The sequence below is a fragment of the Nicotiana tomentosiformis genome, chromosome 1, assembly GCF_000390325.3.
Source record: "Nicotiana tomentosiformis chromosome 1, ASM39032v3, whole genome shotgun sequence".
NCBI lineage: Eukaryota > Viridiplantae > Streptophyta > Magnoliopsida > Solanales > Solanaceae > Nicotiana > Nicotiana tomentosiformis.
In genome coordinates, this window is record NC_090812.1 from 45,184,055 (window position 1) to 45,210,824 (window position 26,770).

The 26,770-nt window shown below is 39.6% G+C and overlaps 1 protein-coding gene across 1 annotated transcript; it reads right to left on the bottom strand.

The window, feature by feature from the left end:
- Nucleotides 1–1,100: 1,100 nt before the first annotated feature.
- LOC104106996 (aspartyl protease family protein 2-like) lies at nucleotides 1,101–3,028 on the bottom strand. The gene has a single exon (XM_009615674.4). It carries the CDS (start codon nucleotides 2,960–2,962, stop codon nucleotides 1,430–1,432), a length of 1,533 nt encoding a protein of 510 aa, XP_009613969.1. The 5' UTR covers nucleotides 2,963–3,028; the 3' UTR covers nucleotides 1,101–1,429.
- Between the last annotated feature and the right edge of the window lie 23,742 nt (nucleotides 3,029–26,770).

Here is a 26,770-nt window from a genome sequence, read left to right on the forward strand (position 1 = left end):
CCACTATTTGTATTCTCATAGTCAAGAATATACGTATTTCTATTTCTCTATACGATTTATATCGAATTGTATTGCATATACTTAGAACCACACACAAAATCTAACGTTATTATCTGATTTTTCCGGTAACACAGACATAATTGTTAATATGCGTATACAACTTAGTTCGGTAGCATATGTATCCATCCCTTCTGAAGATCTTTAAATCTCAAGTCATTTTAATTATAAAATTTGGTACTTAATTTTGGTGCAGTGGAAATTTGGCATTGAAGTCACGTGAAAATGGACAAATAGGTAGATCCACGCTTGATTTTAATCAGTTCCTCTTTAGGTGGTGACGGTACAAAAAGATACTATCTTGTTTCAAGTGTCAAAATTAATTAGGTCTTCACGACTTCAATTTTGACTAGTAAAAAAGCCCCTGTTCCAAAATTTCCTTCTTTTGAAAAACAATTGTTCTGGTTGCCCCGTTTGTTATTCGGCTTTGCACCATCAATGGCAGCTATGAACTGCGCAACCAAAGTAGTTCACCAATATGAGTGTTAAATGTCACTCCCTACTCTCAAGATTCATCCATAATATATCAGACTACAGTACATTGGGCATATCCCATTCATAAGTTTTACACCAAAATACTTTGGCTCATATGAATAATCATATTCAACAATTCAATCTCAATTCTCCCAAGGGACACTGGTTAACCAAGAGGTCATAATTCAAAACACAAGTTTTGGTAGGATGACTTAGTTTTGATCTAATCCTGTCTAGTTAATTCATTTCAAAATATAATGTCATGAGTTTAAATCAGCGTCACAAGTTTGAACAAAACCGTCTAAAACATTCCCTGTTTGCAAACGTAAATAAAAAAATACGATCCCCTGAAATTTGGACAGCACATAAATGCACCCACAAGAATTGAGTATATTAGACAAATAATTCTCCTTATAATAAGGTCAAATTCACAAATTTCTAGGTAAATTTAGATTTTATCAAAATATTGATGTTTCCAAGTATTAAAGCACCAAACACTTTGTTTCATTTATTGTTCTACACTGACATTGGAGGAAAACATCTACTACTATATTATAGTTGAAGAAACGTCAAGAAAATCAATACTCGACCAGAGCACATAATATATAAAGCAATGCCAAGATTAAGCAGCGCTGCACATTTTGCAGCTACTTATCAACTTCGTCCATCTTACAGAAACACGTTTTGAGTAACAATCTACACTACATTGTTGTAATTGCTTCTTTCAAAGCATCTCTTATCCTGTATTACAACATTAATTTAGCACATAAAATACAAACATACAACATTTGATCATGTTTCTTTCTCTTCTCCTAATCCACCCCCAACCAAGCACGCAATCAAACAAATAAAAGTGGGGATTTTTGGTAATAAATTCTCCCAATTACGAGTCATTAATTTAAGCACAGCCACGAGGAGCAAATCCTAAGCGAGAACCAGCAAGATCAAACACTACCCTAAAACCTTGCTGTTGAATGTTTCCAATAATTGATAATCCACTCATTGTACCCGCAAATGCGAAGCAGAATGTTCCATCACTGTCCACCGGAATCAAGTAATTCGACGCCGGCAATGACACCTCAGCTCCCTTGAAATGCAGAACCACCGTCGGAACTTTAACTTCCGTCTTCCCTGACAGATCAAAACACGTGTCGAACAACGAGAAATCCGGTGCTCTCTTCAGATTTGCAGCACCCATTCTGAAAGAGTCCCTCAGTGCCACGTAAGCGGGTCGGGTCAACCGGGTCACTGAAGTTCCTGAATCCACTATCACCCCACCATCACCGGCTGCGTCTAGCTTGAACAGTGACGGCCTAATGGATGGAACCCTAGTGCCGCCGACGCTGATTCCGGTGAGCTCCACGTAGTAAAAGGTGTCGAGTTTTGGGTTATTTACGAGTGGGGTAAACACGGCGGTTCGAGAGACAGCTGATTCACCGAAAACTATGTACGACGGTCTAGAGGAAGCAGAGCGGTCCACAAGGCAGTAAGAAAATTTCCGGCCGAACCGCCGACCGGCTTGAGTCGGAAATGACAGTCTTCCCCGGCCGAGACCGAGTAACCCGGCGGCTCCCACGAATAAACCTTCATTATCGTGGCCGCATCCAAGGGCCACGTTGTTTACACGTGTCTTACGGAAAGTTAACGTTTCAGTTGAAAAATCACCGACGGTGAAAGAACCGTCGCCGTATGAAACTTGGTAAAGGCACTTCTTGCGGTTACAGCCCGGAGAATCCAACCGGCGGCACAAAGGGGACCCACATGAAACACCAAGGAAGGAGGTGGATTTAGTCGGGTCAAAAACCGGGTCGGATTGAGTGTAGCATTTCTTGCAAGGAGAACACTGGATCCAAACGACGTCACTTCCAGTGTCCAACACCATGTAAGCATACTTGGGAGGAGTGCCAACACCAAGGCGCGTGAAGTACTCGCCACTACCCTGAGCGAGTCCAGAAGTAACAGAACTAGAGAAGTCCCTACTGCCGACAACATGGTGCCCTCCGCCGCGGCGGCCGACGGTGATATTAGCTGCAGCGAGATCTGAAAGTGCCTTAGCTCTAGCAGCGTCACGTTGGAGACGTAGTTTGAACAAAGCGTGAGGTGTAGCATTGAAGGATGAAGGAGATACTAAGTCGACGTGATGCAACTGTACAGAAAGTGTGGTATCCGGATCCGGGTTTGACCCATCGCCGGAAAGTTGGGCTTCGAAATCTTCGGTAGCCCATGAGAGGGACTGAGGTTCGGAGTTGGGAAGGGAGTTCAAGACTAATGTTTGGTATTGAGGGGAAGTGGAAGACACAGAAATGGCAAAGAGGGAAAGGAAAATGGACGGGAAAGTGAAGAGGAAGGAAATGGAAATGGGTTTTTCTTCCATTTTACAGAGATTTGGGGAAGGAAAAATGGTGAAGTGATAGTGGGAAGGGGAGAGCATTGGGAGTATAAATAATGGGGTGACAAAGACAGTGGATATTTTGGTCTCGTGTGTGTCAACTGTGGCGGTGATGTATGTAAAAGAAAAAAACAAAAGAAAAGAAAGGTTGTTTCTTGTTCGGAGTTATACGTTGGATATTTTTACTACAACACCATAAGTATGTATGGTCTAATAAATAATCTTAAGCTAAAGATATGCATCTTTCTTCCTGTAAAGTGCATGGGTCAATATAATAAATTTCAGTTTATAATTAATTGAGCTTTATTTGATCAGTCAGCGAGCCTATGGAGCCAAGCAAGAGTCATGTCTACCAAAGATAATCATGTGGTATAAGATTAGGAGTGAGTTTAGTTAAGGAATATTTTGTCTAATTAGTTCAGACTTGTACATGTTGAGTTTAAAACAGGTTTATTCATTAACGAATCAATTTTAGGACCCTGCCAAGAGTTTGGATTGTCTTAATTGTTCAACTTGACCTGTAAAGAAAGAAAAATTGATGACAGAAGAGATTTTTTGTAGTGGAAAAGAGAAGTTACATATAGACTTATATATGTTGAAACATTTTTTCAGATTTAATTAAGTATCATTACCATCTATTAATATATAACAACTACAGTTAATGTTGAAGTTAGAGGTAAACTTACTCCTCCACTAATTAATTATAATGCCATCTCATCTTTGGATGAGTTGAAGAGATAGTAATAATTTTTTTTTTAACCACACAAACAATACAAAAATGATGTACATGCATATTCAGGTTAGGTGGGTGTTTGGATTGGATACTTTTAGCTTTTTCATATATAACAAAAGGTTATGAGTTATAGTACTTAGCTAAAATTCAATTAATTTAAACTGTAAATTCCAACAAGTTGCTGATTGTTGGAAACAGGTTACGGATCTCATGTATCATCTTAATTGCCATTGAACGTAGATTTATGCTATGAAATATCTGCCATATCTTTGCTTTGTTGCTTCTGCGACTCAAATCCAGGTGTATAATTCTAACAAGAATTTAGCTTTTATCCATAAATTTTTTCTCAGAACCTTGAAAAAATTTCCATTCGTGTCTTTGATTTTTTTTTATTTTTTTGGAATCTCGCCTTTTCAAAACTGTTTTTAAAAAAGTGGTTTAAGAACGAAAGAAGTTTTCCTGGAAATTCTTCTTCTTCTTCTTATTTAACAATCACAAATCGTTAAAAAATTAATCAGGCTGACCAAATATTAATTATAAGATCCCGGAGTCAAAAATGAAAAAAGAAATTTAAAAAAAAAAAGTAAATGAGAAGACCTAATCATTCAATTCAGCAAAATGAATTAAGTATGTTTTTGGGAAGCCATAATCGTTTTCCTACAATTTCGCCAAATAGGCAATTAACCTTACCAATCATTTCCATCTGCACTAGGATCTATTACAAAAAATTTAATAATTTAAAGTTGCCACTTTAAATGGTACGAGCTTCTTGCTCCAATTTTCTCTTATTCACAAAGTATAGAGTAAAATGGAAAATAGCTTTCTCACCAGCTTAACAAAAAAATCACAGAGCATCCATGCAGTCATTGATGGGATGTGGAAATCAGATTTCCTTTAATTAATTAACTGAAAATCCGTGGACTCTTAAAACACGATAAATACGTATCCGTACTACGATATTTATGCCAGATTCAATTTAACCTTTATAATTAAAATTATAGTAAAAATAAATACTAACTACTACCATTTAACAATGGCTAATTGACAAATGTGTGTATAAAAAATACTGTACACATCTTGCATTCATTTGTTTGATATCAATAAGTAAATTTTTTGATTCTTTAAAAAAGTATTGTCAGAACTCTCTATAACATCATCTCTATATAACAACCATTCACTATAAAAGTCAAATTTTTTCAGAAAAGATTTTTATGATATGTTATAATTTATGTCACCGCACCTCACTATAAAAGACAAAAAATATCAGAACAAACGAGGTTGTTATAGAGAGGTTTGACTGTACCTGCCGTCAATATTTATACATAATATTGTTTACCCAAAAAATAGATAGAGTTAAATTTGTGTATGATTCTAAGGATATGTGATATGATTTGATACAAATCGTATAGGGAAATAGAAATACGTGTATTCTTGACTATGAGAATGAGAATAGTGAAAAGAAGAACGAATAAGATCAAGGGCAGAAAATACAAAGGGATATCTTTTAATATGAGAAGAAATCTTTTTTTATCCCTCCCCCCCCCTCCCCATAGTAGAGGGATCCTACTTTATATATAATAAAAAATACGCAGTGGAGAGCCCATGATGTATTGTCTTTTCCTTGATTTCCACCAAGATTATCTCCCATAGTGCGGTTGCAACGGCCCTTGTCTGCGAGCTCAATACTGGCTCGAGCTCGGTATTGGACCGAGCCCTCGGCCTTGGTCCGAGCTCGATTCTGACTTGGGGTCTCGGTATTCGGGGTGAGTGTTGGTCGGTCTATATATCTTCGATAATCTCTGCTTTGCTTCGTAGTTCGATTTGGATATGAGCTCGATAATGATACCGAGCTTGTCATTGATTGGTCTTAGAGCTCGAAGCTCGACGCCCTTACTTCGGACCTTGACCGAGCTTGTCATGCAGATATCCTTTGATCGAAACATTATCGTCTCGACCAGTCCGTACTACTGACTTAAATCGATTTTGACCGTACACACATAGTCCCCTTGTTTCTCGGAAAAGGATTTGGCGAGAAACGATATAATTTCCCAACAGCTCGATCAGATATATACTGACGTTTTCATCAATCCTGACCATGACGTATGTGATAGTTGTCCCATCGGTTCGGTTTTACCGAGGCATTTAATGTGCCAGACGGTGGTCGGCCACCTCTGATATTGAACTGTCATTGCTTCAATCTATAAATAGCCTTTCCTTCCACCATTCATCATTTTTACGTCTTCAATCTTCCAAATTTTTCAAGTTCCTTTTTGTCTTTTTTGAGTTTTCTGCCTGTAAATATGTGAGTTTTACTGCAAACTCTTCCTTAGAACACCAAATACTTCCATTCTTTGTCTACGGAATTTTAAATGGCAAAAACGTCTAAAACTGTTCTGCAAAAAGAGACTGCTTCTTCATCTCGACCTGCTGGTGGTGAGGATGTGGAAGAGCCCCACCCTGAGAAATTCGTTCCGGTTGGGTGTTCGACTGTAGGCGATTTTAAAATTGAAAAGCCTTCTCCGATACCGGGTCGGTGTGAGCCGATGTCGAGGTACCAATGTTCAATTACCGAAAAAGTTCTCGATAAAGTTATACAGGAATGCAACTAGGATAATAAACTCGTAGTAATCCCATCGCCCGATAAATCAATTACTACCCACGTCGAAGGGTTCTTAAGTGTTTATACTTATCCTTTTACGTTGGGACCCCTAGACCCTGTCATCGTTGCCTTTTGTAAGAGGTACGATGTGACCCTCGGCCAAATCCACCCTTCCTTTTGGAGGATAGTGATTCTTCTTCGATTTTTCTCGAGCATAGATGAGACTCGGGATCGGGGTTGGATGGGTCGCTTTGTTCGAATCAAAACCTCGGACCTGATCCGTGCCGATGACTTGCCATTTCCCGAGAAATTAAATATGAGCCGTGAATAAACGTTTCTCTTTGCCCGTTTTGATTTTGTGATTGCCTTCTATTTTGTTGATCCATTTTTCCTAATCACAGCCGTAGCTCGAATGCCAGAACCGATCCCGAATCTTAGACAATGGGTCGAAAGTCTGGTGTTGCAGAGACCGTACTCCGAGCGTGCTTGGGTCAAATTATCAAAGGGTCGATGGGAGGCCCGCAGTCATGGTAAATCTATTTTGTTGACTTGCTTCTTCATCGGTTTGTATGGTAAATCTCCCTCTTCCCTTTTGTAGGACTTGGGAAAGATATAGTCATGAGGCCCCCATCTGGTGGCGAAGAAGTTCCTGTCCTGAAGTAGGTAAAAGAAAGGAAGATAAAAGACGTATCGGGCTCCCCGAGCTCGGAAAAGAAGAAACCATCTAAGAGATCTCGAAAGTCGAATGAGGGCTTTGGTGTTATGTCTTCGGAAGTGGTCCGCCATTTAAGGGATGAACCTAAAGAAGGAGAGGAGAATTTAGCCTGCGTACGGACTACTGTTGTGATTCAACAGTCTTCCAATTCGGTGGAAGCAAATCAGGGAACCTTGGCCATAATCCCAGAACAAAAAGAAGTTGAGATTATCCCTTCTCGAGCTAAGATGATAGAAAGGAATACCGAGGATGGATCTTCTCGGGAAGTAGAAGATATTTTAACATGAGTTCAGGATAGTTGACATTGGCAGATCCCCTCAGATTTCGGATGCCATGATTCGAGAGGCCGTCATGTTGGAGGATCGGTCCTATGAGGGTATTCAGGAGTCGGCCGATATCCATGGTTTTCTGGAGGGGCTCGAGTCAGATGCCTCGGAGGAGGTTACCGGTTTTGGTGGAATGCCGGTACCCAAAAAAGCGTCGTGGTCGGGTTCTATCGAGCCTTCATCGATTCATAAACTGGTGGATCGATTTCTGGCCCCGAGTATCGATCCCGACCGAAGGCGGAAGATAGTGCTCTCCGTACCTGCGGATACCCGAATTTTTTCTTCCGCTGTGGGGATTGCCAGTTACCTTCGGTCCTTGGTGACCGAAGAGAATCAATCAATGATGAATGCGGTGGGGCCCGACTGTCTCTTCAACGAGGCCCAACATGCTTTGAATCAGGTAAATCTGATAGCGTTTTCGCCGCTTTTCTTTAACACATAGAGTTGCAGGTAATTCTAATGTTTCTCCTTTTGTTTGTAGGCTTCGTTGTTACATCAGGAGGCCTTTCTTTGAATCCTGGAAGAGCATGATGCCGAGGTTTGGAGCCTCACTGAGAAGAGTGACTCGTACAAGCTCCTTAGCGAAAAACTTCGAGCAGATTTGACAACGGCTCGGGAAGAGCATGAGGAGATGGCTGAGCAGGTATTCTGAATGTTCCATGATAGTGAAGATGAAAAAGAGATAACCACTAACGATTCGATTCTGCAGGTTCGGCAGAGGATCGAGCAAATTGGACGGCTTAACTCATAGGTAGATGCGCTACTGGCCGAGGCAGAAGAATTTAAAAAGTGTATGGATAACCTTGCCTCGAAAAAGGAAGCCGTCGAAGCTCAGTTGGAGTTGTCTGATGCCCAACTTCGATCTGCGAAAGAAAATACTTTGGGGCTAATCGAAAAGATGAAAGAACTTCAGCATCAGTTGGATTTGACCACTTCAGATAAAGCAGATTTGGCCAAAGAACTTGAATTGGCCAAATCTGAAGTGATCGAGGCCAATAAAAGAGCTGATGCCAAAGTGGCTCAGTTCAGGATCGATGTCGAGGTTAACCAAGCCAAAGCTGAGAGCATGGTCGAACATGCAAAATGGCAAGCTCGGAGAGAGGCTCTCGAGGAGGTCAAGGCTCAGGGCTTCGATGTTGGGGCCGAGATTGAAGTTGCCAGGGCGGAGGAGAACAAAACTCGGAGCCTGGCCTTTCGTGAGGAGGACTCCGATGACTCAGGGGAGTATGAAGATGAGGATGGTGCCGAGAATACGGCCTCCGAAGAAGATTGAGTCATTTAGGGCCTTAGGTCGTTCGCTGCGTTCTTTTGATACCGCTTTAGATTTTGTATAAAGAACTTACTTTTGGCAGAGTAGCCGCCTCTGTACAAAAAATTTGTAAATATAAATCTTTCTTCCTTTTGAAGAAAAATAGCCTTACAAACTAAATAGATAGTTTGAATTTTAATCTCAGTTGCCTTCGGGCCTTGTGGGTAGTCCCATTTGGTTTATCAGGCTCGAACAACCTTCAGCTTAAAAAAGTGTTCATTTGAATTCGAAGTGAGTGCTTGCTTGAACTCGAAATAAAAGTAGCCCGTAGGCTTAATAGTCGAGTGAATGATTCGAACTCGAAATAATATAGCCCGTAGGCTTAATGGTCGAGTGAGTGCTTGCTCGAACTCGAAATAAAAGTAGCCCGTAGGCTTAGTAGTCGAGTGAATGATTTGAACTCGAAATAATGTAGCCCGTAGGCGTAATAGTCAAGTAAGTGCTTGCTCGAACTCGAAAAAAAGTAGCCTGTAGGCTTAGTAGTCGAGTGAATGATTCAAACTCGAAAGAATGTGGCCCGTAGGCTTAATGGTCGAGTGAGTGCTTGTTCGAACTCGAAATAAAAGTAGCCCGTAGGCTTAGTAGTCGAGTGAATGATTCGAACTCAAAATAATGTAGCCCGTAGGCTTAATGGTCGAGTGAGTGCTTGCTCGAACTCGAAAATAAAAGTAGCCCATAGGCTTAGCAGTCGAGTGAAAGATTCGAACTCGATGCAATGTAGCCCGTAGGCGTAATAGTCGAGTGAGTGCTTGCTCGAACTCGAAATAAAAGTAGCCCGTAGGCTTAGTAGTTGAGTGAATGATTCGAACTCGAAATAATATAGCCCGTAGGCTTAATGGTCGAGTGAGTGCTTGCTCGAACTCGAAATAAAAGTAGCCCATAGGCTTAACAGTCGAGTGAATGATTCGAACTCAAAATGAAAGTAGCCCGTAGGCTTAGTAGTTGAGTGAATGATTCGAACTCGAAATAATGTAGCCCGTAGGCTTAATGGTCGAGTGAGTGCTTGCTCGAACTCGAAATAAAAGTAGCATGTAGGCTTAGTAGTCGAGTGAATGATTCGAACTCGAAATAATATAGCCCGTAGGCATAATAGTCGAGTGAGTGCTTGCTCGAACCCGAAATAAAAGTAGCCCGTAGGCTTAGTAGTCGAGCGAATGATTCGAACTCGAAATAATGTAGCCCGTAGGCTTAATGGTCGAGTGAGTGCTTGCTCGAACTCGATCCTGTTTACATAATAAATCTTGAACATAGAATATCGTTAAAGAAGATTGTCTTTGCAAGTCATTATACATGTGTTCATGTTTTGCGTCAGGGCTCAGGCCAACTACATAAGCATGGTTCGTTTTGTTGAGACACTGTTTGTCATGAAATAACGAAGTAACTTCCTTTGCACCGAACTTTGATAATCATCACAGATGCGTTCAATGATAAAGCCCCCCAGTATACGAGGTTGATTTTAAAGAGGACTCGGATACTCAGCAGTAGTATCGTTTTCGCTATATGGCTGGTATCGATCTCTGGTCGATTTTTGCTTGGTAGTTCTTTTCGTAACGGACCTAGAAATCAACTGGTCATCTTCGACTCTTATTTTGGATTGATGTCGATTGTGCACATCGGTCCAAGTAATAGCTGGGTACTCGATCAAATTTTGCTTCAGCCGCCGTGACGCCATCGAGCTCCGCTCGTTTAGACTTTGAGTGAAAGCTTGAACAACCCAATCGTCTGTGACCGGTGGCAGATCCATTCGTTCCATTTAAAAACGAGATACGAACTCCCTTAGCATCTCGTTATCCTTTTGTGTTACTTTGAACAGGTCCGACTTTCTGGTTTCGACCTTAATGGCTCCGGCATGTGCATTTACGAAGCAATCTGCAAGCATAGCAAAAGAATCAATAGAGTTAGATGGTAAATTATGATACCATACCATTGCCCCTTTTGACAGGTTTTCACCAAATTTTTTCAATAATACAGATTCGATCTCATTATCTTCCAAATCATTCCCCTTGATGGCACACGTGTAAGAAGTGACGTGCTCATTGGGGTCGGTCGTTTCGTTATATTTGGGTATTTCGGGCATACAAAATCTTTTGGGGATTGGTTTTGGGGCTGCACTCGAGGGAAAAGGCTTTTGAATGAATTTTTTCGAATCTAGCCCTTTTATCATTGGTGGAGCTCCCGGGATCTGATCGACCCTGGAGTTATATGTGTTCTACTTTTTTATCGTTGGCTTCGACTCGTTTTGTGAGTTCCTCGAGCATTTTAGTAATTTCGGGAGTAGTCCCCGATTCTTGCTCATTTGACTTCACTATGGCTGGTTCCGTTTTATGGGTGATTTCTCGAAGCGAATTGGGCTCCGGTCTGCTTTGTACCTGAGTTTGGCTCTGCAACTGAGCTATCGCTACTTGCTGGGCTTGTAACATCTCGAAGATCATCCGTAGGCTGACTCCGATCTCCTCCGCGTTATGGGTGTCTCGAGCTACGGATCGAGTATCGCCCTGAATGTTTTTTTTCGGTTCGGAACGTTGGTTCGCTTCAAGAGCCACTTGTGAATTGACATCTAGCGGTACTTCGACTCGAGCTTCGGTGACATCGTTAATTCGCCTTCCGGCCCTGGGTGTCAAGTTGTTGGTTTCATCTTGAAGGCCGGCTTCGCGGTCGATAGGTAAAGCCATCAGTCGAGGGTTTGCCATCGTCGATTTGAAGTTGCAAACTGGTGTGTATTGCATATTTGTATCAAACAACCACTGTTACCCTTAGCCCCACGGTGGGCGCCAAACTATTTACCCGAAAATTTGGTAGAGTTAAATTAGTGTATGGTTCTAAGGATATGTGATATGATTTGATACAAATCGTATAGGGAAATAGAAATACGTGTATTCTTGACTATGAGAATGAGAATAGTGAGAAGAAGAACGAATAAGATCAAGGGCAGAAAATACAAGGGGATATCTTTTAATATGAGAAGAAATCTTTTTTTTTTTACCAACCCTCCTCCCCTTATAGTAGAGGGATCCTACTTTATATACAATAAAAAATACGTAGTGGAGAGTCCATGATGTATTGTCTTTTCCTTGATTTCCTCCAAGATTCTCTCCTATAGTGCGGTTGCAACGGCCCTTGTCTGCGAGCTCGATACTGGCTCGAGCTCGGTATTAGACCGAGCCCTCGGCCTTGGTCCGAGCTCGATTCTGACTTGGGATCTCAGTATTCGGGGTGAGTGTTGGTCGGTCTATGCATCTTCGATAATCTCCGCTTTGCCTCGTAGTTCGATTTGGATATGAGCTCGATAATGATACCGAACTTATCATTGATCGGTCTTAGAGCTTAAAGCTCGACGCCCTTATTTCGGACCTTGACCGAGCTTGTCATACAAATATCTTTTGATCGAAACATTATCGTTTGTACCAGTCCATATGACTGACTCAAATCGATTTTGACCGTACACAAATATAATCCCTTGTTGAAAGAAGAATGCCCCAATCCTTAACGGGAAACCCGTTTTCTGCATTTATTACCATCCTTTATTTAGGTGCAATAACTTCTAACAGTATCTCCATACCAGGCTTCAATTCATTGACCAAAATTTTCACACAATTTTTTGGGTAGTTGCGTGACGAATTTTTATAAAACCAAATTTTTATTATTGGTAAATTTGTTAACAACCGTTCTGGTTTTCAGCATATTCAAAGATGAGACAACATGGATTAGACGATTAGTACACTTACTTGTCCCTACCTCACTGGGATTAGTATTTTCTGCACATTCATTTTAGTCGATTAACCTCTTTCCCAAAATATCATTGGCTATTTTAACTTTGAGGTCTGTTGCTTTTTTACTACTTTTCTGAGGCTGAAAATGATATTATACAAAGTTTCATTCTTACGCAGCTAATTTTAAACCGAGCCAAAATAAAAGTTTATATATACAAGACGAGTCATGATTGATAGAAATAAAATCTAAAATTGCCAATTTTTTTTTAAAAAAAATATAAACTTTAATCTTGTTTAATTAATAGCTACTAAGTACAGAATTCAGGATACAAGATATCGTCCAGATAAGCTTCTTTATAAGGTAAAAACATAATGGCTCCAGCCGTAAAACTTTTTTTTTTTTACTCGTGCTGTAAATGCGAATCAAGTTAGATTTTCTCAATATATGAAAAGACTACTAACGAACAAGGAAAAAAAATAAAAAAATAAAAAAAGCCCACATAAATGCGCTGTCTCTGTAGACCAAAAAGTGCAATTTTGATGAACAAAATGTGTGGATATTTTTACTTACTATCAAAGTTTCAGCATAGGTTAGGTTAGTTCGATAGATCTTTGATCTTTCTATTAGTTCTCCTGCAAGAATTACATTAATATATATATATATATATATATATATCTCAATTAGATCAGATTTACTGATTTAGGTAGAGTTGCAACTTGCTTTAAACCGAGCATAAAGAATCTTAGAGGTGCCTATTGCCTAACTTAATAACAGCTCGGTTAAGATATTTATTGTTTGTATTACATACTTCGAATTTATTATGCGGGTTGAGACAAAATATAGCCTTTTTATTCGTCTTTTGTTCATGTTGAGTAGTAACTTAGTTAATGCATTTGCGTCATCTAATAACCAAACAATTATTTCTGGTGAGGAAGCAAAACTTTCATCCAGAAGATTCAAAAAATAAAAAAAATAAATATATAAAAAAAAACCCAAGGAGATCCGACATCTGATTTGTATACATAAAAAAAGATGTGGTATATTGAGTTTGATATATAGTAATATTGATGATGATGAGGACCGGATAATAGGATATATATAAATAAAGGAGAACTTTTGAAAATTTTCCTTTATGTGAGTGCTTCATACGCTACATTTTTAGGATAAGTGGAATAGTGGACAATATATATACTCAACTCTTGTTGAATCAAAGACCTTTGAATCAATTAATGAAGTTACAATAACTTAAACAAATGATCATTAATAATGTGAAGAACTCACACACATGATAGGGTCGAGACTCCAAACTCAGCTGCTTGGACTACACACACTTGAATGATTATTTACGATTTTACAATATTTTTTAACAATGAATATCATAGAAGGTATAAAGATTAGTACTAGTGAGTACTGAATATATATATTCCCCGTCAAAAATCGAACAGAGATATTTCTTATAAAGGAGTTAGAAAAACAATAGTGTAACAAGCACATGAATGGAAAATGATTTTAACAAGACCCTGACAAATCCAAGTAACTTAAACATGTTACCTTGTTCGTCCGACAACTTGATTGTTCTAGAATTCAAGGTCAAAATATGTCATTTCAGCGAAATCAAACACCAATTTCGTAGTTATTTTAAGATAAATATAGTTAAAAGTCACATTAAATATGCTGCATATCATATATATATTTCATGATTAAAAACTATTTAACAAATATTTGAAAAAGAATTTGTTTCACTTCTCAAATAAAAGTGATAAAATTGAACAATATTATACCGTTTCAACACAATTTAATACTTTACTTTTCTCCTTCTTATTTTTTTTCTAATTTGACTACTGCATAGGTCAAAATCTACCATAGAATATTTACGGCAAGATAGCACTAAGGAAAGGGTTAGTCGAGGTCGATCAGGAAGCAACGAGATTCGTGGTCGAGATGTCAATAATGGTCGAGGTCGAGCATCGTTAACAGAGGTGTAACGACTAGTTTTCAAAATAGGATATTAAAGAATATTCTAGTGGATATTCTCTACATTTGTACTATTAGGGTTTGTTAGGGATATGTCTTATATATATATATATATATATATATATATATATATATAGGAAAAGAGACAATGATGTAGGGCAAGCGATATTCATTTGTAAGAACACACTTTGATAAAAAGATTCTCTCTCTTACCAAGATACAAACAACACATTTTTTATCAAGATTCTTGTCCACATTATTCCATACTTCCCACCAGATCCGAGAATAATTTGAACATTCAAGGATCCATCTGTTATTCATCATTGTCAGGAGGAATAACATCTAGCTCTCTTTTATTAGGTGAATCATTTCTTTATTTACCCAAATGACATTTATTATTGTTCATTGCTATTTAATGCTCATTTATTACTCATGGAATGATTGTCACACACTATTATTATTTTTTTACCAGATTTGTTCAACATTAATCACGCTTTCATAACTCGCATTTAAAAATATTATTGTTAATTGGGCTTAACCCTAATTATTTGAGCCAAGAAACACGCTTTTTGGTCAAACAACTCCTAGCTATCGAACCGTGAGTAGCCTGATTAAGTCAATTCGTACAGAATAAGCCCATTAAAGAATGTAAAACGTTACAAAAAAAAAAAAAAAAATATCAATTCATATGGCTTGGAGTGCAGACTTTTGATTACGGACAAAGTGATCCCAGCCATATTAATACTATATTTTGTGTTTGGTTTGGGACTTGGGAGACACTGGGCTATTCAAGAAAACTGAGCATGACGGAAAGTTCACAATATACTTTCCTACAGCTTATTAAATTTAAAAAAGCTTTGTTCACTAAACCGCGTGGACCCTTATAGCATGTTCACAAAAAGAGGAGAAGGTATAAGTAGTAAATAATGGCAACGGAAAAAGGTAAAGGGATTCTACACCGTAAAGAGCAGTATAGTTGCCCATCACAAAGATGCCAACCAACATAACATACAATGATCCAAAGCAATTTCAAGTCAAGTATTTATCCTTGAAAAGAAAAACAAGTCCCTTTATATTCAACCACATTATAGCAACAAGATTAAAAGGAAAAAAAAAAAGTAGCACAATACACAAAACATTTCATGTTCATGTAAGGTTTGGGGAAGGATCGCACCCTAAGAGGTATTATGTAGGCAGTCTACCATAATGCAACTATTAATAACTAATTTCGTGGCTTGAACCCGTGACTTATAGGTTACACGTACACAAATTGATCGTTATTCCTTGACTCCCTTGAAGCAGCATGATACACATTGGAATTTTTTTGTCTTCACAAGCTGAAAATGAAAGGAGACAATAAAGGAATACCCAAAAAAGGAAACCAACAACTTTTGTGAAGCTTATGTCGAAGAGCAAAGTATCTCATGATTCTCTAAAATAAATCTAGACAGCTAAAATTAAATCTCACTTGAAATACATGAGTACACTTGCTCAAGTTGTCATATAGATGAATCCTCTGGATCCGAATGTGATAATTCTTAGAGACTGATAAACCTATATAACCGATTGTAAGACTTTATGAACTTGTACATATATTTCGTATTAAGAATAATTATATGTTGGTTGCTATCGTTAAAAGGTTGACCCCAAATTAAAAGTGATGCTACGGTTTAAAGTTAAATGGGTCTATAAGACACTTCCTAAAGAATGGGGTCTTATGTGTAGATATCCGGATGTAACTTCTAATTTAATGATGGGCTAAATTAGAATTACATAAACATGTGCAACTATAAATGAGTTATGGTCCCCAAATCAGACATAGGGTTTTCATTTATGATATCCCGTCGTTGGGAAAGATGAGAGTCACCCACGTCTCAATTTGGAAGACCAATAACTTGCAAGACGAAGGAATTCATCGTCTCTCATGGATTCAGGTACGCTTCCGCGTATTCTTGATGATTTGACATGATAGTTCTTGAGTAAAAGATGACGATGTTCATCTTTAAAGTATTATTTGATTCTAACAATTAGTATAAGAGCCTATATTATGATTAAATCATTGAGAATTTGTTTATAGGATTTCATGAAAATATTTTCGGCACTCCTTGTTTCTAAGAAAATATTGTCGGCACTTTCTAGTTTCTGTTGCTTTTAGGATTTAAGAAAAAAAAATCAATTGTTAATAAAGGTTTGCAGATTGGGAACGCTGCCTTTGAAGCATTGAAGTTTTGGAATCAGAAAGTTTAATCTTTCTTTCTGTGTTGTATAAGGATGAAATCGAGCTCATGGTGCATCCCGGCCTCCGACAAGATGAGTCAGGCTCGAGAAATGACGGTAAGGGACCAAAATCGAGCCAAAGTCCCACCGGGTCAGAATCCGGGGGCATGACGCCTTCCCTCGAGAATATCAAGACCATAGTCCCGGAATCGGTCCTAGCCTCGAACGACTTCGAAGAACATTATCAGACAATCCAGCATAGCCAACAGAAAGTCGAAATATCCGTGACCGGTCGGATATCACGGCGGGGATCTCGGCACGTATCGATAAACCGGTTTAGAAATTTTGAAGGCCTTATTTTTTGGTTATGGGTCTCGGACGTCTTCGATCCGTTCTAAGAGGCCCGTAGCCTTTCTAGTTCGGGTGTTACCCAGTGGTCTTGTTACCTCGAGTCATCCGGGCTTAACCGAGACAACCGTCCCCGAATGGGGGTGGCCGTAGCCTTTAAAGTTCGAGCACTGCCTAATAAGCTTTATGCCCCTAGGCTTCGTTATCCCGGGACGTCTGAACCTGCCTTGGGCGGTAGTCCCCGAGAGAGGTGGCCCTTGGGCTCGATGTCTTTAGGGGATCAAATATAAGAAAGAAAAAATTTTAAGGGATAAAATATTTATTTGCAAGGTAAGAAAGAAAAAATTTTAAGGGATAAAATATTTATTTGCAAGGTAGAAACTTTCTTTCATTTTTGTGCGTAATAAACAAAGTTACACATATATTCAAGCTTTGTGTCAGGGCTCGGGCGATCTATGTGGGCACGGTTCATTTGACCGTTTGGCCCTTACAGTAAATCCTATCGATCGAGCCTAGACTATTCGAGCACAAAGTTTCTTTCCTTCCTAAAATCATTACCCTAGGGTGATGCCCCCCAGTGTTCGAGGCCGATTATAGAGAAGCTTCGGATACTGTTGATGTAATCCTCGACATTAGTTCACAACCGGTCTCCAATTTTAAGTTAGCACGATCCACTGTTGCCTCGTTAAAAACCTTGTCGGAAAAGCTATTTGGGACAAAACCGGTTCAAGGAAAAAATAGTGCAACACGTGCTTTCAGTCCTAAAATATTGTATCGTTCTTTGACGGTCACCGGGAAGTGTTAGTCCAAAATGTAAGTAAATAAAAGAAATGAATGGGGTCACACCTTAGCAATAGTATCATTTCAAGTGAGTGATGTTCCAGTTGTTCGGTATTTGCTCACCATTCATTTTTTCGAGTTTGTATGATCCTTTTCCGGTGATCTCGATAATTTGATACGAACCTTCCTAGTTCGGCCCCAACTTCCCTTCGTTTGGGCTACAAATGCTTAGCGTGAACTTTCTTAACACTAAGTCCCCAATATTAAAGTGTCGAAGGTTGGCTCTTCGATTGTAATACCTCTCGATCAGTTATTTTTGGGCGGCCAACCGGAGTGATTATTTCGAACTCGAACTCAGAGTATCGTAGCCCGTAGGACTTTTATGATCGGGTGAGTGATTGCTCGAACTCGAAGTAATATTGCCCTTAGGCTTTAGTAATTGAGTGAGTGATTGTTTCGAACTCGAACTCAAAGTATCTTAGCCTGTAGGCTTTTTATGACCAAGTGAGCGATTGCTCGAACTCGAAGTAAGATAGCCCTTAGGCTTTAATAATTGAGTGAGTGATTGTTTCGAACTCGAACTCAGAGTATCGTAACCTGTAGGCCTTTTATGATCGAGTGAGTGATTGCTCCAACTCGAAGTAAGATAGCCCTTAGGCTTTAATAATTGAGTGAGTGATTGTTTCGAACTCGAACTCAAAGTATCTTAGCCCGTAGGCTTTTTATGACCGAGTGAGCGATTGCTCGAACTCGAAGTAAGATAGCCCTTAGGCTTTAATAATTGAGTGAGTGATTTTTTCGAACTCGAACTCAAAGTATCTTAACCCGTAGGCTTTTTATGATCGCTTGTATCAAAAATCCTTTTGATGGTGGTTGGCCTTTAAGCCTGTTTGAATAATGAAGCAGGAAGATCTTTTCAAAGTGTGAGATATCTGAAAAAATAAGAAGTTCTCCTTTATAAGTCATTATACATGTGTTTGTATCTTGTGCCAGAGTTCGAGCAAAACTGCGTGGGCATGGTTCGTTTTGACCATTTGGCCCTTACACTTTTCTCTATCGAGACCCTGTTCGACATGAATTTGATATGAAACAACTTTTTTGTGCCAAACTTGATTTATTCGATTGGTAGCCCCCCAGTATTCGAGGTTGATTATGAAGGAGCCTCAGATACTATTGATTTGTCCCCGAGTAGCACATAGTTGTTGCCTCGTTAAAAACTTTGCCGGAAAAACCCATTTGGGATAAAAAGCCGAACTTAAGGGGAAAAGAGTACAACGCGTGCTTTGAAATCAAAGGTCTTGATGTTTTTTGTCGAATTCCTACAATGAGTTAGTGTCGAATATACGTATATAGACGATAGAGAAGAGAAAATCATACCTTAACAATAATATCGTTTGAGAAGCGATATGTTCCAATTGTTTGGTAATGGTTTTCCATCCATTGCTCCAAGTTTATAAGACCCTTTCCCGACTATATCGAGGATTTGATAGGGTCCTTACCAATTTGGGCCGAGCTTCCCTTCATTAGGATCTCGAGTGTTGACGGTGACCTTCCTTAGGACCAAGTCCCCGGTCTTGAAATGTCGGAGGTTGGTTCTTCTGTTGTAGTACCTTTCGATTTGTTGTTTTTGTGTAGCCATTCGAACCAGTGCCGCTTCTTGTTTTTCATCTAATAATTTGAGGCTAGTATTCATTGCCTCGTAGTTTGATTCTTCCGATGTATGTCAGAACCTTGCACTTGGTTCCCCGACATCGACCAGAATTAAAGCTTCGGAGCCATACACTATGGAAAATGGAGTCGCTCCTGTACTAGATTTAGATGTTGTCCGATATGCCCAAAGGACTTCGGACAAAATTTCTCTTCACTTTCCTTTAGCTTCGTTCAATCTTTTCTTTATGTTTTGGATGATAATCTTATTCGTTGATTTGGCCTGTCCATTCCCAATAGGATGATATGGTGTTGACAGTATCCTTTTTATTTTATGATCTTCAAGAAATTTTGTCACTTTACCGTCGATAAATTGCTTACCATTGTCACATGTTATTTCTGCTGGTATAACAAATCTACACACGATGTGATCCCAGATGAAATCTATAACCTCTTTCTCTCTTACTTTTTCGTAACGCCTGTGCTTCAACCCATTTAGAGAAATAGTCAGTCATAAACAAAATGAATTTAGCTTTACCTGGGGCCGATGGTAGAGGGCCGACGATATCCATTCCCTATTTCATGAATGGCCATGGAGAAATGACTGAATGAAGCTACTCTCCGGGTTGATGGATCATTGGTACAAACCTTTTGACATTTATCGCATTTTCGAACGAACTCCTTAGTGTCCTTTTCCATGCTATCCCAGTAGTATCCTGATCTGATGATTTTGCGAATTAGTGGTTCGGCGCCGGAGTGGTTTCCACAGGTACCTTCATGGACCTCCCGTAAAACATAATCATTGTCCCCTGGTCACAAGCATACTGCCAGTGGTCCGTCGAACGTCCTTCTGTACAATGTTCCATCTTCAACCAACGTGAATCGAGTAGCCTTGGTTCGTAGAACCCTCAATTCTTTAGAGTTCGATGGGAGTTTTCCGTTCTTTAAGTATTCAATATACTTATTCCTCCAATCCTAGGTTAAGCTTGTGGAATTTATCTCGGCATTCCCTCCCTCGATTATAGATCTTGAAAGTTGAACGACAGTCCCCGAGTCAATCTTATCTTCTTCGACCGATGACCCCAGATTTGCGAGTGCGTCGGCTTCATTGTTTTGTTCTTGAGACACATGTTGTAGGGTCCATTCTTTGAAACGGTGTAGAGTTACCTGTAGTTTGTCCAAATACATCTTCATCCTATCTTTTTGAACTTCGAAAGTTTTGTTCACTTGGTTCACCACTAGAAAAGAGTCACATTTGGTTTCAATGACTTCTGCTCCCAAGCTTTTAGCTGGCTCGAGACCTACAATCATGGCCTCGTACTCGGCCTCATTGTTAGTTAATCTAGTAGTTTTGATGGATTGCCTAATAATTCCACATGTGGGAGGTTTTAATATGATGCCAAGCCCGAATCCCTTCACATTTGAAGCACCATCTATGTAGAGGGTCCAAACGCCCGACGATGTACCTGATTTTAACAAGAGTTCCTTTTCAACTTCGGGTGCGAGGATTGGTGTGAAATCGGCCACGAAGTCTGCTAAAATTTGGGACTTGATGGCTGTTCGAGGCTGATATTCAATATCGTACCCACTGAGTTCTACGGCCCATTTGGCCAGTCGGCCCGATAGTTCGGGTTTGTGCAAAATGTTTCGAAGTGGGCAAGTTGTTAAAACGCATACAGGGTGACATTGAAAGTATGGTATTAACTTTCTAGAGGCGCTTATCAATGCAAGCGCCAATTTCTCTAAGTGTGGGTATCTAGTATCTGCCTCTCTTAAGGTCCGACTTACATAATAAACATAAAACTATGTACCTTGCTCTTCTCGAACTAGGACACCACTTACCGCGATTTCCGATACTGCTAAGTATAAGTAAAGCTTCTCATCTGTCTTCGGAGTGTAAAGTAATGGTGGGCTCGATAGGCACCGCTTTAGTTGTTCAAGTGCTTATTGGCATTCTGGGGTCTAGGTAAAATTGTTCTTCTTTTTTAGCAGAGAGAAGAATTTGTGGCTTCGATTTGACGACCTTGAAATGAATCAGCCTAAGGCAGCTATCCGTTCGGTTAGCCTTTGCACTGCTTTCATACTATCCACGATAGTGATGTCTTCGATGGCTTTGATTTTGTCGGGGTTGATCTCGATCCCCCGATCTAACACCATGAACCCGAGGAACTTCCCCGATCCAACCCCAAAAGCACATTTCTCGGGGTTGAGCTTCATGTTTTATTTCCTTAAAACTTTGAACGTTTCTTGCAAATGAGTCAAATGGTCCTCTGCGCGCAGAGAATTAACTAGCATGTCATCAATGTAAACTTCCATCGATTTACCTATTTTTTCTTCGAACATTTTATTCACTCGGCGTTGGTATGTAGCCCCTGCATTTTTTTTAGCCTGAATGGCATTACATTATAGCAATAGGTTCCATACTTAGTGACAAATGAAGTTTTTTCTTGGTCCTCCGGGTTCATGCTAATTTTATTGTACCCGGAATAGGCGTCGAGAAAAGTGAGGATCTCGTGGCCGGCTGTGGCATCGATCAAGCGATCGATGCTAGGCAGTGGAAAAGAATCTTTGGGGCATGCTTTGTTTAGATCTTTATAATCTACACACATTCTAAGTTTGTTCCCTTTTTTGGGGACTACAACCACATTGGCTAACCATTCAGGATATTTTACTTCCCGAATTGACCCTATTTTGAGAAGTTTAGTTACCTCATCTCTTACAAATACGTGTTTTACCTCGAATTTAGGTCTTCTTTTTTGCTTCACCGATTTGAACCTAGGGTCCAAACTCAGCTGGTGTGTTGTTATCGATGGTGGGATCCCTATCATGTCTAAATAGGACCAAGCAAAACAATCTATGTTATCAATAAGAAATTGAATAAGTTTTTTCCTGAGTTCGGGGGTCAACCCCGTTCCCAGGTATACCTTTCTCTCGGGCAGACGTTCGATTAATATATCCTGCTCCAGTTCTTTGATCGTCGACTTGGTGGCATCGGAGTCGTCAGGGATGATGAGAGCTCGAGGTGTCGGAAACTCTTCCTCGTCATCTTCTATTTCCTGCTTTACCGATTCGGTCGAGAATGGTTGCTGTGATTGTTATTTGGTTTCTCACCTATCTTTTGTGCTCGACCTTTCTGAGGCCGATAACGTTGGTATCAGTGTTATCTCATCGACCGCAAATATTTCCTTCGCAGCATGTTGCTCCCCGTATACTGTCTTCACACCGTCTGACGTAGGGAATTTCATCACTTGGTGTAGAGTTGAAGGCACTGCCCTCATATTGTGGATCCATGGTCTTCCGAGTAGGGAATTGTACCTCATATCGCCTTTGATTACGTGGAACTTGGTATTTTGGATGGTTCCAGCCACATTTACGGGCATAATAATTTCCCCTTTAGTTGTTTCACTGGCCATATTGATGCCGTTTAAGACCCGAGCTGAGGGCACGACTTGATTCTGTAAACCGAGCTTCTCCACAACCCAAGATCGGATGATATTCGCAGAGCTACCTGGATCCACTAAGATACGCTTAACTTGAACTTTATTTAATAGGATAGAAATTACTAGAGCGTGATTGTGAGGTTGAGAGATGCCCTCGGCTTCTTCAATTCCGAATGACAAAGTGCCCTCGGGTACATAGTCTCGAGTTCGTTTTTCCCATGTGGCCGGTATCATGCCGTATTTGAGCACGGGTCCCTGTGGAGTATCGACCCCACCGATAATCATATGAATGATATGCAGAGGTTCCTCTTGTTTATCTTTTTTGCTGGCATCCCTTTCTTTGAAATGATTCTTAGCCCGGTCACTGAGGAACTCTCGAAGGTGGCCCTCATTGAATAGACGGGCTACCTCTTCTCTTAATTGTCTGCAATCCTCGGTCCTGTGGCCATGCGTACCATGATACTTGGACATCGAATTTGGGTTCCTTGGGGAAGGGTCAGTATCTTTGATTCTTCTGATCGCCGATACAATGCCCGATGCGTCGACACTGAAATTGTACTCCGATAGCCGAGGTGCCTCTCTAGGATCGGCATATTTATCAAAGCCACTCTTGCTCATAAGCCCCCGAGAATTTTGTCCTCGATCACTCCTTCGATTGTTCTGAGTGGCATTTCGCGTTAAACCATTGTTCATTCGATCTGCGACGTACGGTTGATATTTGTCTCATTTCGGCCTTAGCTCTCTATCGATGTCCCTCAATTTTTTAATAGCTGTCCTGTTCTGATGCATGGATCCGGAAGGAGCTCCCAACTGGTCGTCTTCGACCCTAATTTTTAACTGATATCGGTTGTGCACATCCGCCCAAGTTATTGCTGGATACTCGATCAAATTTTTCTTCAACCGACGTGATGCTATTGAACTTTGCTCGTTCAACCCTTGGATGAAAGCTTGGACGGCCCAGTCATCTATGACCGGTGGCAATTCCATGTGTTCCAAATCTAGCCTTTTTATCATTGGTGGAGCCCCCGGGATCTGATCGACCCTGGAGTTATATGTGTTCTACTTTTTTATCGTTGGCTTCGACTCTTTTTGTGAGTTCCTCGAGCAATTTAGTAATTTCAGGAGTAGTCCCCGATTCTTGCTCGTTTGACTTCACTATGGCTGGCTCCGTTTTGTGGGTGATTTCTCGAAGCGGATTGGGCTCCGACCTGCTTTGTACCTGAGTTTGGCTCTGCAACTGAGCTATCACTATTTGCTTGGCTTGTAATATCTCGAAGATCATCCGTAAGCTGACTCCCATCTCCTCCACGTTATGGGTGTCTTGAGCTACGAATCGAGAACCGCCCTGAATGCTTTTTTCCGGTTCGGAACGTTGGTTCGCCTCAAGAGCCACTTGTGAATTGACATTTAGCGGTACTTCGACTAGGATTTCAGGTACTTCGACTCGAGCTTCAGTGACATCGTTAAGTGGCCTTCCGGCCCTGAGTATCAAGTTGTTGGTTTCATCTTGAAGGCCGTCTTCGCGGTCGATAGGTAAAGCCATCAATCGAGGGTTTGCCGTTGCTGATTCGAAATTATAAACTGGTGTGTATTACAGATTTGTATCAAACAACCACTGTTACCCTTAGCCCCACGGTGGGCGCCAAACTGTTTACTAGGAAAGACGGATATAGTTAAATTTATAAGTGGTTCTAAGGATATGTGATATAGCTTGACATAAATCGTACGTAGAAATGAAAATGTTTAGATTCTTGGCTATAAAAACGGGATATAAATTATTGAACAAGAAGAGTGAGTATGTTGAGTAAAACAAGCTTAAGAGATTTATTCTTCAATAAGAGAAGTAGTCTTTTCTTACAATGTGTGAACCTGCCCTGTGCTTACAAGGATTTCCCCTTTTATAGTAGAATGATCTTACTTTATTTATAATAAAAAATATATAGTGGAGAACCCATGATGAATTGTCTCTTCCTCGATTTCCGCCAAGATTCTCTCCCCTAGTGCGGTTGCAACGGCTCTTGTCTGCGAGCTCGATACTGGCTCGAGCTCGGTATTGGGTCGAGCCCTCGGCCTTGGTTCGAGTTCGACATTCGGGATGAGTGTCAATCGGTCTGCGTCTCCGACAACCTTCACGTTGCCTTGCGGTTCGATTTGGTCATGGGCTCGATAATGATATCGAGCCGATTCCTCGATCGGTCTTGGAGCTCGAAGCTTGTTTGTACTATCTTCGGAACTCGTCTCGAAGTCTTACTTCGGTCGCTTATCATTCGAACTCGATATATATATATATATATATATATATATATATATATATATATATATATATATATACCGCTATCGTGAAAAGATACAATTAAGCACTACGGGGATGTAAAATGGAAAATACTAGTATAAATTGGTAATGTAAACATGCCTAGTATTCTGTTCAAATGACATAGTGGGCACCAACGAAGGAATAGTTCCCAAAAGAAATATATAAAACAAAATATTTATAATAGATATGCGCCAATATCGACATGTCCAGTTAAGATGTTTTGTCCAAGGGCAAGAGACGGTATAATATTTATTTGTTTGTTTCATTAGAATTTTAAGATGAATTTTGTATAACCTTAATATTAAGTTGAGTTTTTTAATTTTAATACTCCTTGAATATTTCTTAAATAAATAAAACTTATATATACTTCACAGTAATAAATTGTATAGAAGTATCTGTTTTAAAATCAAATTTCTTATGAACCAACGTATGAATTAACCCAAACTTGTGTAATTTGTATACGTTTTCCTGCTCATGGAAAACACGGATAATATCTAAATCTTTGTGAATTTATTACTGTCTTTTACAAACCGGAAAATTTTATTTAAATATGTATTAATATAAACTGGTCTTTGCCTAAGGAGAGGTGGGCAGGTGGCACTTTTTAAAGCAAAGAAAATTATTTAGCTTTGTTCCTCATGTTTTGTCACTTTCCCCTCATTCTTTATACACAACTCAATTATATTTAAAAATTCAAAGATCATAAACTAAGGTTGAGCGCTAGTTCATTTGGTGAGCTTCTAGCCTTACATAATTGAGGTGGAGGACTCAATCCTCATTAGTAGCACGGCTCTCCTTTCCCTTCCCCTCCTCTCCTTCTTCCATCAAAAAATCTTAGCATTTTTAGGATACCGTCAGATTTTTCTTCTACTTCCTCTACTCCTTCCTTCTTTTTCTCCATCTTCTTCTTCTCCTCCTTCCTCTCTTCTTTTCTCCTTCCAATAAATTATGAGCACATTTAATAATTTGAATTGAATTGGTTGAATCATTATTGTACTCTATATATATATATATATATATATATAGATATACACACTTAATACATACCGCAGTTTATTTGTTTCTTTCATTAATGATTTTGTGTAGTTTTTGGGATTATGTTCTTGTTTCATTGTGTTTGTTAAAGAAATAAATACTATGTATTGAAGGAAATCTCTAGAGAGCTTAATTTATTCCAAAATTATATAATCCAGCATCTTAGGCAAGAAATTAGGGAAAGATTAGTTGGGATTGGACCGAGCGTTATTTTTGGATAGGAAAAGAGATTTTTGCTACCGGATACAAATATTATATTGCCGTCTTTGTTATTGAACTAATGGTGCTAAGATGAGAACAAATTCAAAAATAGCCATAGGTGTTATTGAACTAATGGTGCTAACGAAAGTTTATTTATATACAATGGAAAGCCCCTATAATTCATGGATGACCAGTGGAGTTCATAAAAATAACCAAAGAAAAGTCCGCGCCAAAGCTGTCCCCTCTCTCCATATCTCTACTTACTGGCTAGGTGCAGATAACACTGTAATAATAACAAAGCCATATAGAGATACTGTTCGTTCAGAATTGATTCAGATGTCGAGGACCCATGGAAAAATTCACCTTATTCATGCTCCGCACAGCAACTTGCCCAATCAATATTATATGTCTATACTAAACTTGGTGATCTATTTTCGTTGCCCCCTTTAAGCGTATGTGATATAATCGTTCTTATCTCAGAAGAGAAGTATGCATTGTCCC